This window comes from Canis lupus, chromosome 26 (genome assembly GCF_048164855.1).
Source record: "Canis lupus baileyi chromosome 26, mCanLup2.hap1, whole genome shotgun sequence".
In the NCBI taxonomy this organism is placed as follows: domain Eukaryota; kingdom Metazoa; phylum Chordata; class Mammalia; order Carnivora; family Canidae; genus Canis; species Canis lupus.
In genome coordinates, this window is record NC_132863.1 from 10,728,522 (window position 1) to 10,744,525 (window position 16,004).

General features: G+C 33.7%; 1 protein-coding gene across 4 annotated transcripts in view; it reads right to left on the bottom strand.

The window, feature by feature from the left end:
• The window catches only part of MACROD2 (mono-ADP ribosylhydrolase 2), a 1,923,575-nt gene that overhangs the window by 1,829,667 nt on the left and 77,904 nt on the right, over positions 1-16,004 (bottom strand). For all 4 annotated transcript variants that reach the window (XM_072800037.1, XM_072800036.1, XM_072800035.1 and 1 more), the window contains exon 3: positions 14,742-14,849. In XM_072800037.1, coding sequence (XP_072656138.1) covers positions 14,742-14,849 — 108 coding nt within the window. The remainder of the gene's footprint in view (positions 1-14,741; positions 14,850-16,004) is intronic.

Below are 16,004 nucleotides of genomic sequence, written 5' to 3' on the forward strand. Positions count from 1 at the left end.
AATAGAAAAAAAAAATACTCAATGTCTGAGTCTATTTACTATTATTCTAACTAAAAGCCCCAATTAGAGGAAGCAACATACTCAACCATTCATTAGTTACACAAATATCTCCTGAGCACTAACAATGGGCCATAGTGGAAGGCATTGGAGATACATAAATGGATAATAGTCCCTGCCCTCGGAAAGTTCTTGATCTGATGAAACACCATAGTGAGATTACATTTGGTAATCGTATTTTAATAATTTCTAAGAAGACAAAATTCTCTAAATAATGGTTCATTTCATGAGTGGAAGCCTCAATGTGACAGAATAAGTAAAACAGCTCACTGCCTTAAGTGTACCGATGGCAGCAGGCATAAGACCTCTCACTGCTGCCAAGCAACTGTCTTCCTAAGATTCACAAATCAGACCCACCTGATTCTTAAATTATATCAGTTCTATCACAGAGCAAAGTGATCTAGTCAATGCCTACCCATATGGCTCAGTAAATCTACAGATCTAAAATCTTGGCTTACTAACAAGGTAGCTATTTCATGCTTGAAGAATAATATTTGGAAGCCTGACAATTCTAACACAAACATACTTGCTGGATCTCAAATTTCATAGAGAAAAATCAGGATCACTACAATTTGTGTATTTCTAAGTTGTATCTTACTTTACCTTTTTTTCTGATCTTTATTCCTATTCTTATCATGAGTAGCTACATGTGGCACTGAAGGAAGATATAAGTCTCAATTTCACTCAAACTCCTAGAACTATTAGAAGGATTAAAAGCAATATGAACTTCTAATTAGTGAACAAATTGATTCTTCACTGATACCATGTCGGCTAGCTACAAAAAAAAGTTTTTCAATCAAAAGGTACCTCCTCCCAAGCTGCAGGTTATCTGAAGAACTGTAAGTTAAACAAAAGAAAAGAAAAAAAAAAAAAAGAAAAAAAGTAAAGAAAAGAAAAGAAAAATAAGAAAGAAAAGGCCTCACCCAAAATACAAGACCTCTCACTGTCTTCCTCATGTGACATAAATCCAACTTAAGGGGTTTTTGTTACAAGATGCTCACATTTCACTAAATGGCTTCTCAGTATTTTATTATCTGCCATTCACATAGTAAGAGTAATAATTACTCAGAAGTAATATAGTCAGTAGTTTATTAAATTTGAAATGCTACAAAGCACAATGGATCCATTTGGGTTTCCTCCCCTTTTGCTTTATATTTTTCTGATTACCACTGTCATCATCATGATCTTCACCATATTTAACATTTATTAAATAATTTATGAAATGTACCAGGAACTAGACACCATACAAAGCACATACACACAATAGGTCATTTCCTCCTCAAAGCTACTCTATAAGCATTAGAGATCTAAGGAACTGTTTATGATCACACCAAAAACAAAATCCCTATCTTTCTAACTTCAGGGCTCAACCTCTTAATTATTAGTTTCCTAGTGCTGCCACTACAAAATTTGTCACGAACTACATGGCTTAAAATAATATACATGTATCCTCTGGAGACCCAATGCCTGGCAGAAAATTAGGCACAAAGTCTAACACAATATGCATTAGAAGGAAGGAAGGGAGGGAGAAAAGGATACACTAAGAGGAAAATAAAGAGGAAAAGGATGGGAAGAAAAGGGAAAAGTAAATATTAAAGCCCAGGTTGCTGTAAGAGAACAAAGGGAGATACAACTCTTTCCAACATATATCTGTGAAAGCCCTGAAGAGAGATTTCAAAAATGTCTGAAAATAAAAAAAAATAAAAAAATAAAAATAAAATAAAAATAAAAAAAAGCCTGAAAAAGAATACCAAAGAGCAAGTGCACAGACCTTTCTTGGCATGCCTTTTTTTTTTTTCTTGGCATGCTTTAAGCTACATCATTTAGGGAAATGATTCCCCCAAAAGGATATGCATTAGAACCCCTACATCAGGATGCCTATTAATTAGAGATTCCAAGACCATCTCCTATACTCACTGAATCTAAATCCTGGGGTACTAGAGGCTGGAAACAGCATTTAAAACAAGCTTCTGGGTGATTCTGAGGCCCATGAGAGTTTACTGCAATCATTAGTCTTCTAAGAAAGAAGAGGAAAGTCAAACAATGCTCTGTAGATTTTTTTTTCTTTTGGTTTGATTCCCAAAAACTCAATGACCATTTTCTTCTAAATTTAAAAATAAAAGTCCTGTTTCTAAAGTGACAAGGCACAGGTTTGCAATATGTTCCAGGGAAAAATGCCAAAGACTCAGAAAGGGGATTTGGGAAAGGTGCCAGGATAATTCAACACTAAACCCCTCTAGATTATGAAGATACTACTTTAATCAGCCTGCTCTTAAGAATGATAGCCACAATTTGCCTGACACATCCAATCAATGACAGCATTATGCCAGTTTGAGGTTTTCTGTCATCCCAATTATTTTTTACTGACTTAAATTCTTTTTGAAAGTGCTACAGGGCTTGAGAAATTATAAGGAATTCCCTGATGTCCCCTCTGGAGATATATCATAGATATTATTGATCTTGTGTTCTATTCCTCATTCCTCAAATTCCTTCTTAGAAATGATTTGTTACCAGCCTTCCTCAATCTTCTTATAAAATGTAACAGTTCATGCTAGGGTGCAACTAATCTCCTCTAACACTTCATTCCTATCACCCTCTCAGAGCTACAGATGCCTAGAAAAGATGACATCTGAGGAGGTGGCTCCTGTCCCCAGGCTTTGCACAATCAATCATTCTATCATTTTTTATTGTGTTCTTTTGTTCCGTCTTTTTTACAGGACACATCTGCTTTTCAAGGATCAATATTCAATTTAACTTTCTATGCCCTATAAATCATGTCTTCAAAAAGTGAAGAAAATGTGTTTCTGACTTTGAGGTTATTTTAAACCATAGCCAGGTCCTAAGTCAAGCCCAATTAAGAGGCTAATCCTTGCAAATTCTAAGCAGAGTGAGAGCGTCACCTAAGAGAGGCTGGTTGCATTTTTTCCTTACTGTCAAAGAACACTGCTTTAATAGGCATTTTTAAATAATAAGCCATAAGTTAATCCAATTAGAGAATTTCTAAGTATTTGGAAGACGTAAAGTTCTGAGCTTTAAAGAAATAATTTCTTGGGGCACCTGGGTGGCTCAGTGGTTGAGCATCTGCCTTTAGCTCAGCTCATGATCCTGGGGTCCTGGGATCGAGTTCTGCATCAGGCTCCCCGTGGGGACCCTGCTTTTCCTTCTACCTATATCTCTGCCCCTCTCTATGTGTCTCTCATGAATAAATAAAATCTTTTTTAAAAAAGTAATTAATTAAAAAAAAGAAATAATTTATTTTGCTCATTACTTCTTGATATGGATGCTATCAAATGCATTAAGATCAAGAATTTTTCTATATGTAAAGACAGAATTATATTCACAGGATTATTTAACACATTTATTTATTTATTCTACCAATGAATTAAAATCAACAATTTGTCTATTTAACTTAGAAATTTTCTTACATGAACAAATAAACCTTAATTCACTGTCAGGATATACTATCAAATGGTAATACCATCCACCCATTTTAAGGACTTAAACACAAAAGGAATGATAAGAGAAAACTATTTTATGCATTTAAAATAACTTATTTTTAAATGTCCTCACAAAGCTTAAGCAGGTCTCTTAAACCCCATGGAGTGGACATGTCTCTGAATTAATTTCCACCTGGAGACCCAAGGGATGAACATTCTAACTGTGCGATAAATTAAGTTGCCAAGCAAAATGGATTAATGATCAGTGAAATTGCCTGATAAACTTTCAGATCCATTATGGATTGGGATTCATCCTGTTTCTCCACCTGTTCATTAAGCTCCAAGTTCATGGCAACTCCAGTGACTGATTGCACATTAACAAGCTGTTTATGTGAGGAGGTGTTGCTACCCTAGTCAACATTCCTATACTTACACATTCATTTAAACATAATTCTCTGGTAATTTATTCTGTTCACAATCCCAACATAGAAAAACTATACCTCTACCTTGAAGTTTAATTTTAGATACAACAAAGATGTGATGTGTCATAAAATTAAAACTTAACAAAGCAAATCAGATTATACCTCAAGGTCAAAAGAAGCCTGAGAAATTTCATGCCATTAATCTGTTTCTTCAAACAGTTATAAGAATGAAAGGAGTAGTGAAAAAAAAACACTGATAATATGCCAAAATAAAATGTTTATTTCTGTCCCTATATTAAAGTAAAACATTTGTTGCTTCTATAATGAGAAATCTAAACTGGCTAAGAGTGTTGAAAAATATTTCTCAACCTTTCTTTCTTATCAAAATAGCCAAAATCTCCCTTTATATAACACCAAGTTCAATAAACCATTTGTCAATCAAAATGCACGAAATCTGAGTTATAAGTAAGAATATTCTTCCCACTCAAGTATCAAGCATTGACATCTTCCTTTTTAAGTATACAGAATTTACTTCATAAAGAGACTATTCACTAAACATGAGGTTAATAAAAATCAGTAAGTTCTCTGAAACTGTAGTTTAATAGATTTATATTTCATTCAAATATGAAGATGTCTACTTTATACTAATAAACTAATTTTCTTCAATATTACCATGAAGCCTAGTTTTTATATGAACTAATGATTGGAATTCAGAAATCAATGTCATTTTTCCCTTTCCCTGCACACATAAAGAAGACCTTAATTGAAAAATTAAGTAAATAGCCAAATGACTACAATTGCACCGAGGCAAAAGAATGGAATGACTATCATCCAGATGCTTTTGAGTCTACAAGTACAAGCTGCACAGAAGTCACAAAGAAGTAATTTTTAGAAATTAAGTTGACCTGTATATGTAACAAAATATACATTTCCTTCAGTTAAAATTAATTAGAAGTGTACACCAAAAAATTAAAATTTTACTGTATAATTTTAAAAAGAAAAAGAGCATGGAGAATTCCAAAAAAGGTTGCATTTGAGCATTAGATAGCTGCTAGGCCTCATGAAATGTCATGTGGCACCATTACAAAATTCATTTTTTACTTAGATTAAACTGTAATCAATTTCTGATAAGTCATGCAATCATAAGAATTAAGCTACGGCAGACAGTATTTGTATTTACTGTTAACTACCAGTTGAATCAGAATCCGCTTGCCCCCTGCCACTCCTCCTAACATAGGCATGAGTGCTTACGCTCCACAGTCTCAGTTCACCTGGCTCAATCCACATGGAAAGTAGCACTGAGAAAGCTTAGTGTAGCTTCTGAACCTGGGGATGCTTACAGTAAATGCCAATACTCTTCACAAAGCGGGAATGTTCTGGTTCATAAGGCACCTATGAAACTCCACCCATTCTAGCCCCAGGGGTGGGCTCTAGTATTTTCTTGCTAGAATAAAGGCTTCAAGTTTCAGAGAAACCATACTTGGTGACCTCTAAGAACCAAAGCCATACCATCAGTGTCAAGTGCTATAGTAGATGCTAGGTACTACTTACTCTGAAAGTAAAATCCTCTTTCATTTAAGAAACTTCAGTGCCTATCTCTGACCCTACCATCTTGAATTTCTGGAAGAGAAACAGTGGCACTGAACTTCAGCTCTTGGGTATTTCACTTGACACTCAGTACTCGTCTCTTCAGGCCTGCAACCAACTCAACCTCACCCAATGTCTCCTGACTACCACCAGCAAGTTACTTGTACCTTATCAGTACCAATAAAATTGTATAGGTAAAATCCTGCTTTCTATTTCAGAAGGTAATATCAAAAGGTATGGACCCTGTCTTCAAGGAAATGGAAATTAAAACAATGAAGTACAATTCTAAGGCACAGATTTTTTTTAAAAACTCATCAAATTTAATGTTAAATAGATACTCAGAACTTATGAGATACAGGTTCATCTTATCTGTCCACAGAGCTATTTGGCTACATAAATTAAAAATTTAAAAACTAAAAACGAACTAAATAAATAAATAAAATTACAACTTCCATACTCTCATTATTTCACTTCAAAGAATTTATTCCACTTCAAAGAATTTGAGCAGCTGCCTTTGGCTCAGGTCATGATCTCAGGGTCCTAGGATCAAGTTCCGCATCCGTCTCCTGGCAGGGAGCCTGCATCTTCCTCTGCCCATGTCTCTGCCTCTCTCTGTCTCTCATGAATAAATAAATACAATCTTTAAAAAAAAAAAAACAAGAATTTATTCCAAGGGAGCTAAGATGTTTACAAAGATTTATCTGCTAGGATGTTTGTCACAGTCTGTTTATAACAATAAAAAACTTGTAACAATCTAAATTTCCAACATTGAGAGAACAGTTAAATAAATTAATCCTCGTGTGTAATGGAGTATGATGCAGCTATTAAAATAACATATAAAAATAATCACAATATTTAAAAAACAAAAATTAAGCATTATTTTGTAAAATTCAAAGTACATATACGAAACGAAAAGAACCTGAAGCATGACCACTGAAATGAAAAATTACAGATGTTTTGTTCTTCTTTGTATTTTATATTTTCCCTATTTTAAATATTAAACTATATTCGTTCTGTAATCAGACCCCAACAAAATTTTTAAGAATATAATTTTAAAAATCCTGTTGACCAGTATGTGTGATAAAGAAAACACAAGTTTTCCTAAGTGCACTGAAGAATTCTCAGAGAACAAAATACCTGTAAACATAGAACAAGTGCCCAAGCAGCCGCTATCACTTTCTCTATGAATATTTCTTTTTCATAATTTTAGTCTCTCAAGTCCTTTGAACACTATGTTTTATTTAATTGCTAGGGTTATTCCCCTAAAAGTATAGCAGAGATCAAAAACAGAAGAAGAAAACTCAGAGAGTAATTTCTTAATAGCCATCTTATCCCCCTTGGCAATCATTTCCTTTTGAGAATTGTCTTCTAATTTCTTGGAGCATTTAAGTCTTAGTTTGATTACACAAATTCTTTCAGAAAAAAATGTAGATCAGAAAAAAAAGTGATAAAGAGTTGAAATATTTTGAAAAATATGTTGGGATGAAGAACAAATAAAAAATGATGATTCACATCACAAGCCTCTTTTTCATTTATTCTTTCACTGCATCCTCATAGTATTGAATACTTTTTTCATATATTTATTAGGCATTTCCATGTTTTTAATTTTTTTTATTTTTTAAAGATTTTATTTATTTATTTACTTTAGAGAGAGAGAAAGAACACAAGTGAAGGGGAAGAGTAGAGGGAGGAGAACAAGCAGATTCCATGCTGAGTGCAGAGGCCGATGCAGGGTTCAATCCCAGACCCTGAGATCATGACCTGAGGTGAGATTGAGAGTCAAACACTTAACCAACTGAGTCACCCAGGCACCCCTCCATGTTTTTTTTCAAGTTTCATGCTCATATTCCTAACCAGATTTTCTATTAGACGTTTGTCTTTTTCTAATTGAAGAAAGCTTATATTAGCCATTTGTCTTTTTCTAATTGAAGAAAGCTTATATTATTATTATAACAAGAGTAAAACTTTTGTCATATATGTCGCTAATATTTCTTTCCAATTTGACATTTACTTTTCAAGTATATTTATGGCATGACTTTTATGTTGTCAAATATATTTATGTTGTCAAATTCTTTCGTCTTTTTTTTTTTTTTTTGTCTTTTTCTTATTGGTTTGTTTCTTTGGTATTAAATTCAGACTGGTTTTTCCCACCAAAGGCAAGAGACATAATCTCTTATATTTCCTTCTATGTTTTACTTTAATTTACATTAAATGCCATATAGAACTTACATTCATGAAAGGTGTGAGATAGTGATGTATATTTTTTAATTACTACAGCTTTTATATGTTTACTTCAATTTGGGATTGTGTGACTGACTCTTCCTCTAACCTCTGCCATTTGTCTCCCTTTTCAGGTATTTCTTGGCTAATCTCATCCTTTTATTATACCAGATACATTTTAGAACATTTGTCAATTTTAAAATAAAAACAAAAAATAAAAACAACTACCATCAGAACAAAATCCCAGAAATATCAAAGGAATTTTTATTAAAAATGTAGGTTATTCCAAGAGTTTTAACATCTTTAACATCCTTTATCTTCCTGTCTGGGAATGATAATGGTTGTTAGAGCCATTTAAATCCCTTTTTCCCAGTATCCCTTAGAAATCCTATTTTCAGTCCATCACTCCATAAAGGGATCCTTGTAGCCGGAAGCTCATACTTAAACCTGCAGCCACTGCTGAGATCTCATTCCCAAAATGGTTCTTCCCACACCTGTCTATTCAAATATATCCCACAGGTTTGGCCAAATGACAGCTATCCACACTGATGATTTTGAAACTTTTCAGCAGGTTCTGGCATAGCATAGGAGGGGAAGTGAAAGGAGAGAGTGGTAAACAGTAATTCTTTCCCCTTTGCCTATATACAGATATCAATTCACAAAAATACACATACACAAACTCATACACACAAATATATTAGAATGTTCACTAAAGTACCAATAATCCCAAACTAGAAATTACCTAAATGCCCATCAATAGTAAGTTGGACAAACTGTGGCATATTCACAAAATGAAATATTATGTAACAATAACAAATGATCTATATCTGTATATAACAATATAGATCAATCTTACATATAATGGTAAGATGAAAGAGCTAAATATTGAGTAATATATATCATATGGCCCCATTTACATAAAATACAAAAAAGGCAAAATTAATCTATGCTACTAGAAGCCAGGACAGTAAATATACTATCCTGTATTCACTACAAAATATTAGGATGTACTAAGGGCTCTTCCAAGGTAGTGGTAATGTTCTGCTTTTTGATCTGGATGGAGTTACATTGAGCTGTACACTTATGTGTGTGTTTTTGTGTCTATTATTGCCCAACAAAATGTTAAAAGAAAACATATAATACAGAAATTCAATAAAAAATAAAACTTAAGTGCTTTGTTAGTAGAGATGAAATTTATATTGAATCAAGCTGTTGCTGTCAATTATCCTAAAATATTTCTAAAAGTAAATGAACCTATTTTCTCAAAGATTTGAACTCTAATTTCAAATATGCCTTATTTATGTTTTACAAATGAATACATAAAAATAACATTTTAAGGAAGTAGAGATGAATATTTAAGGAAACTTCTATAAAGCAAAATTTCTCCCATCCCAGTATCTGATTTTCCTGTGTAGATATTCAGATATTCTATATCAACTTTTCTTTTAATTAAGTTATACCCAGCTATTAAATTATTAGGTACCCAGTCATGTCACTATCTCAATTTCTGAGACAATTATGACAGTCACAATTAATACAGTAAAAACACATCACTAAAGTAAATTAAAATGATTCTTCTAGGCCATTAGCTCATAAAAATTACCAACAATGTCATAGAAATTAGGCATTTAACAGAGAGGCTCAGAATTAGACAATTTTTCCTACAAAATTCAAGTAAATAGTATAACAGCTAAAGTTGTGGACACATAGGACAAACCCATTTAGTTAGTAATAACTATCTGTGCATAAGACTTGAAAAACATGCATAGTTGCCTTGGGACATTCATAGAAAAAGTCAGTTTTCTGATATTATAACTAAGCTACCACTTTCTGAGTGTGTCTATATATGAGGCACTACTGTGTGAAGTGCTTTGTATACATTATCTCTTCTGATTTTCACAACTCTGAGAAGCCCTGAGAGATTATTATCTCTATTTTACCAATGCTCAAAAGCATTTTTACTCAAAAGCATATTTTACTAAGGCTCAAAAGGTTAAATAATTTACTAAAGGTCATTTGGTCAGGAAGTTGGAGAGACACATATAAAACAATGATTGATCCAACTCCAACCCCTCCATGATTAACCACAATGTAAATGAACCTCTCCTTGGCATGCTGGGGTAGGGACACGAAGAACCAAAATAAACAAACCAACCTTCCTCATTTTCCACTTTAAAAAATCCTATTTATGGCAAACTGAATTAATCTTTGGCCAAAGACAGACCACTAGAGTTGGAGAGTTAACCACTTTTTCACAGTCCACAATCCACAAATGAATAACAGTTACATCACCAAGAAAATATTTTTCTGTGATTATAGTACAAGTAAAATTGTCTCTAATGATATAATATTGAGCCATAAGTTAGATAAATGTATTCTCCCCTAAACTCTAGCAAACACCGTAACTCCTTGACCAACAGCCTTAATACAAAATTATATGAGGACCTAGTCACAGTAAACAAATCAGCCTATATGCTGCCACATACAAAAACCTGTACATGAATTTTTAGTTCTACTGGTTATGGCAAAATACTGAAGAGAACCCAAATGTCCTTCAGTGGGTAGATGGTTAGACAACTCTGGTATATCCATGCAAGGGAGCTACTCAGCAATAAAAAGAAATGAATTACTGACACATGCAACAATCTGAATGAAGCTCGAGGGTTTTATGTTTAAAAGGATGCTGTATGATTCCATTGGTATGACATTCTTAAAATGACAAAACCATAGACATGAAGAATGGGGGGTACAAGGAGAGGAGGGCAATGAGGCGAGTCCCATACTAAAAGAGGTCTTTTCGTGATAATCGAACAGTTCTGTATTGGGATTATAGTGATAACCATAGATCTGTACATGGATAAAACTGCAGAGGACTTATACATACACATAAACGGAGGTTAAAAAATAGTGAAAAATGAATGAGGTCTATAGTCTGGTTAATAGTAATATACCAATATCAATTTCCTGATTTTGATGCTGTACTACTAGTATATGATGTCACCATTGGGGGAGGCTTACACAGGTGAAGATAAAAGGTACACAGAACTCTTTATACTACCTTTGCAATTTCTGATAAACATTTCAACATAAAAAGTTTAAACAAAAAAATGGACCTGAATTTGAATCTGGATCTGCCTGACTCTAAAACTTGTGCTACTGCCCTACACACCCTACTGCTTATAAAATCTGTTTTATTAAACTATGTATTATTTCCTACAGAGAAAAATAAAAATTACACAAGAGGCTCATCCTGGGGCTCATTTAAACAAATCCAGGAAGGACAAAAAGTACTTTATTAGGAAAAAGCTTAATGGCAAGTTAAGTCCAGGTGTTCCAATATACTAATATTAATATGGGCATGGAAAAAGAACTTTAGAAATTTGGTGGAAGGGAATCCTTGGGTTGCTTGGTGGTTTAGTGCCTGCCTTTGGCCCAAGGTGTGATCCTGAGATCCAGTCCTACATCAGGCTCCCTGCTTAGAGCCTGTTTCTCCCTCTGCCTGTGTCTCTGCCTCTCTCTCTCCTCTGTGTCTTTCATGAATAAATAAATAAAATCTTAAAAAAATAAACAAATAAAATAAATTTGATGGAAAATTATTTCTGGGCTGCTTTAGCACCCTTGACTAGGGGCACTGACTCTCATTCCCTTCTAACTAGAGGTGTCTGGAACCTCTGAAGTCTCCTGCCATGTCTCCTTGTTCACTTGAAAGATTAACAGCTGTTCTTCTACTTACACACCAGGCAAACAAAATGCACAGCAGAAAGCTGTAAATAGAGTCATTACACTGTACATTTGGCATCTTTTGTCTATATACCCAAGAACTTCCTGATGAGGTTGTCCTTGTGAGATGTAGAACATGTCCGAATTATAATGTAATCTCAGCCATAGAGGTGAGCTAAAGGTGCCAAATGTTTTTGAGAGTGAGCGAAAGTTGCTGCCTGCCTTCATATTAATTCATCAAACCCCTGTATGCTGTGTGGCAGCTATGAAAAAATTACACATTCAGGCAAGGACAAGAATCAAACTAGTGATGGGATGTTTTTCCAATAGTGATGCTTTCATTTTATTCTGTTTCAATGAAAATTATCCCATAATCATTTTTATTTATTGATTGATTAAATAATTTCTAAAATCAGAGCCATACTGATTCACTGTGTCAAGTCCTCATTGTTGAATGTACTATTGGTGAGAGATGCTTACAGCATATGGTTCAATTGCATATAGTTCAATAGAACACATATACAGTATCAAGTATTCATTTTTACAGTATCAAGGCTTCATTTTTGAAGCCTGTTAAGGAACATGCTTAATTATTTCTAAACAATTCAGACCTTAAAGTTCTTTTAAACCCTTAAATATCTATTTTACTCTAATAGCAGAATAATTTATATATATATGAATATGTATGTATAACATTTATGTATATATAATATATAACATATGTATATGTATGTATATAAAATTTTAAGGAAAACTTATGCAATTCTAAGGTAAGTTGAAGATCTGTTTTAAAACCATTATATGAGAAATAATACATGTAAATCTGATGATATGGGCAAAATGACAAGTGTTTATTAAGAACGTAATGGCATGACATTAATTTGGAAAGTTTCACAAATAATGGAAAAGACTACTCTGTAGCCTTAAGGGAGAGATACATAGGTATACAGTTACAAAACCCAAGAAAAACCATAATTACTGCTATTAAGTGTGTAACAGAGCCAATTCAATGTTAATAACAAGAAAGAGAAAAACTCTTGAAAAGGTCTTCAGGTATTTAAAAAGGAAATACATGTCATTAATTGTACTCCACAGAGCATAACTAGGATCAACAGCTATAAATTACAATAATATACAGGAAGGGTGGTGTTATATATAAAAGCTTTTAAATTTTTTTTAATTAAAGTTCATACGACTATAGAATTTTGTGTATAATAAATCATTATTGACTTAACTACAGTGATGTTATTAAACCTTTGTACTGAAAAGGAGTTCATAAGATTCTTTCTTTTTTTATAATTTTTATTTATTTATGATAATCACACACAGAGAGAGAGAGAGGCAGAGACACAGGCAGAGGGAGAAGCAGGCTCCATGCACCAGCAGCCCAACGTGCGACTCGATCCTGGGTCTCCAGGATCGCGCCCTGGGCCAAAGGCAGGTGCCAAACCGCTGGGTTTGCCAAACCCAGGGATCCCCATAAGATTCTTTCTAAGGGCATGTCATCTCCAGAGGCCCCACAGATCAGAGAAAAGCATCCTGATACAAGGGCCACAAATTAATAGTCAACAGAGACTAGCTATAAAGGAGACAGACTTGTAGCCTATGAGGTGGTATGAGGATAGAATTCTGTCCAAAAGAAGGGATTCATATTGGGTGGGTATTAAATGATGGAGACATATCCTCTCTCATGAAGAGTTTTGCATTTTAGAGAGGCAAGCAAGGAGAAAGGAATTACAGAGGCATCAGAAGAGACAGAGAAAAACAGCTCTAAGCATAGTAAAGCAAATACAGTACAAAGCAACTGATAGCCAATTCAAAGGGAGTAACAAGCTGACTAGGCTTCCAGACTTCCTGCAGGATCACCAAAACTATGCTATATTAATGTTCCAGTTCTCCATGAGACCCTTCTGTTCACCCACTAAGGCATATAATTACTATCCTGTGTGAATTTTTTCATCACCAGAGGGAACCTTGAGACAATGTTGAACTTTACATGAATCCTGTACTCCTGGAAAACAAAACTGACAAAAAAACTACCCCTCACCTTTTTTGTGTTCCATAAAACAGCATACAGCAAAGAACTACTCTTCCCCATATGACTTAGATAAAAATCATGGATGATCTCTTGTAACCTATGATAAGACAGATACAGATTCTTCAAATTCCCATTCTTTCACTCATAAATGATCAGCTGAACTATTTGTCTCCATTGACCATTCTGACTGGTCAATGGCTGTTAATTGGAGTTGACCAAACTCTAGTCCCGCTTTTTTCCCCTCTCCCAAGCCCTGGACTTTGACCCACCCTTGAGCAATGGAAGTTGAACAACTCCTCTCAAATGACCCCTCCCAAGAATCAGCTGACCTCAGTTGACCCTGATCAACTCTCCAATCTTGTCACCAACTCATCCCAGTACCCTACACCCAAGATTTTTTACCCTGTTTACTCCTCTCTATGGGAGAAAAGCCCCTTTGTATTTGATCTTTGAGATGCTTATAGATCTCATGGTAGAAGTGATTCTTCCTATTGCAATATTCTTCCTCCTCCTATTAAGATAATATTCTTTTCCCTACTATAATAATCTTTTCGAATAAAGCTTCTCTTTATCTAAGTCCAAATTTGTTTTTGTCATTTTCAACTTGAAAAAAGCCTCAATTACATAAATTAAAATCATTAAATATCCTCTTATTATTGACATTTATTTTTATAGAATCTCAACTACTATATATTTCTTGATATACAGCCACATAATAAAATATATAGAAGCACTACCATAAATAACACTGTTAATTTCCCCAATATTCAAACACAAAAATTACTTAATTGGTTGTTAAAATAATTAAAGCATTTCATATCTAAAATGAAAAGTAGCAACCAAAAACTGTGATTTGGAAATCGCAGAAATAATTACTTTCTGTTTTACTTTATTCTGGCGTTCAATTATCTCTTTACAAGCTCTTCAAAAAAAGGGAAAAGCTTGATGAATTTATTTTTATGTTGGCCAATTATTAACTCAAGCATGAAACGAACAATAGAGTTTCTAAAGTTCTCTCTGAAGAACTTTCTGAAACAACCTATCACTTTTCCAGTGGTCCAGTGCCCTAGTCTCAAAAATTAACTGTAGCACATACATAAAATAAACCTTCAGTGTTTTTAATCCAGAAGGGAAGTATACAAGATAATTTCTTACCAGGAAGATCATCTTTTTCTAAAATATTTATATTCCTGTTTATTAAAAATATTTTAAAATAATACTCATATAACAAATACATCACACAAAAAATCAAGTACTCACCCGCATTGACTATAGCATCTACCTCTAGCAATGTGATGTCACCTCTATAGAGAGAAACTTTTCCACTCAAACTTTTCTTCACCTGTGAAGTTTCCTGAGTATTTTCTTCTGTAATAAAAAATAGTAATAGTTTTAATTTATTTAATAAAGACAATTTTGATACAAGAGCCAGTATGGGTCACAATCTGATATACTAGACAAGTGGAAATACATGTATAAGTACCAGGTCTGTGGCTTATTCTGTAATTATTACACATTCATCAGTACAAATGTAGTAGCACATATATAATAGGCATTCAGTATATTTAGACATGTTATATTGACCAACAAATTCAATGTTTATTATTATGAAAATATAAAATTTAAAATAAAATTATGTACCACTAGTTTCATAAGAAGATAAGAAAAAGATGTATGACCACCAAGACAAAATAAATTTTCACGATGAACAAGCTTATTTCTATTTCATTCTAGTTACCTGAAGTCACCCTTGAAAAGAAAATTTACTCAGAGCAAAAACATGTAGGTTCAGCTCTTTGCTACTTCTAAGTAACAAACTCCCTCAAAACGAGATGGATTAAGAATATCTGAATGAGTGAAACTGCTTTTCTTATCAAATTGTATTAGCCTTTCATTCTAGAGGGTGCTTGCTGCTAGATTTAAAAGAGAAAAAGCTCTGTTCTGCAGGTAACAGCCAACAAGCTTGTATAGTGAAAACAAACCAAAACGTTACATTCTACAACCTGACATATTTCAAATGTTTTATGGCAATATTATAAAGAGTTTCATTCATTTTTAACAAGTAGTGATGTTAAGACATTAAACACAGCTGTATGAAATCAATGTTTTAAAATATATTACCATACATAAAAAGCTTTTTAATATACCTCTAAGAAAGATATTAACTTAAACTTTTTAAAGTACTTATGATCTGTGCAAATCTTTCAAGGGGAAAGATAATGCTACTAATTCACTAAGACACACTTAAATGAGCATGTAATTTTGAAGTATTGGGAGATGAGGAATGATAAGTTATGAGTCACTTAAATTGACTTTGGGCCCCACCAGCCACAGCAAAAATTGGCCAAGACTAAGGATGTGATCTGTGGCCAAAAAAGTGATCTTTCCTCTATCTGCCTCTAAAGCATCCTCTTCTTTGTAATCACCTCTCTCCTTAAAGGATTCTACTCAAAATACTCATCGGTGTTGGCAGTAGTAGCAGTAATAATAAAAAGAGGAGAATATGGGAAAATTGTATGTTAA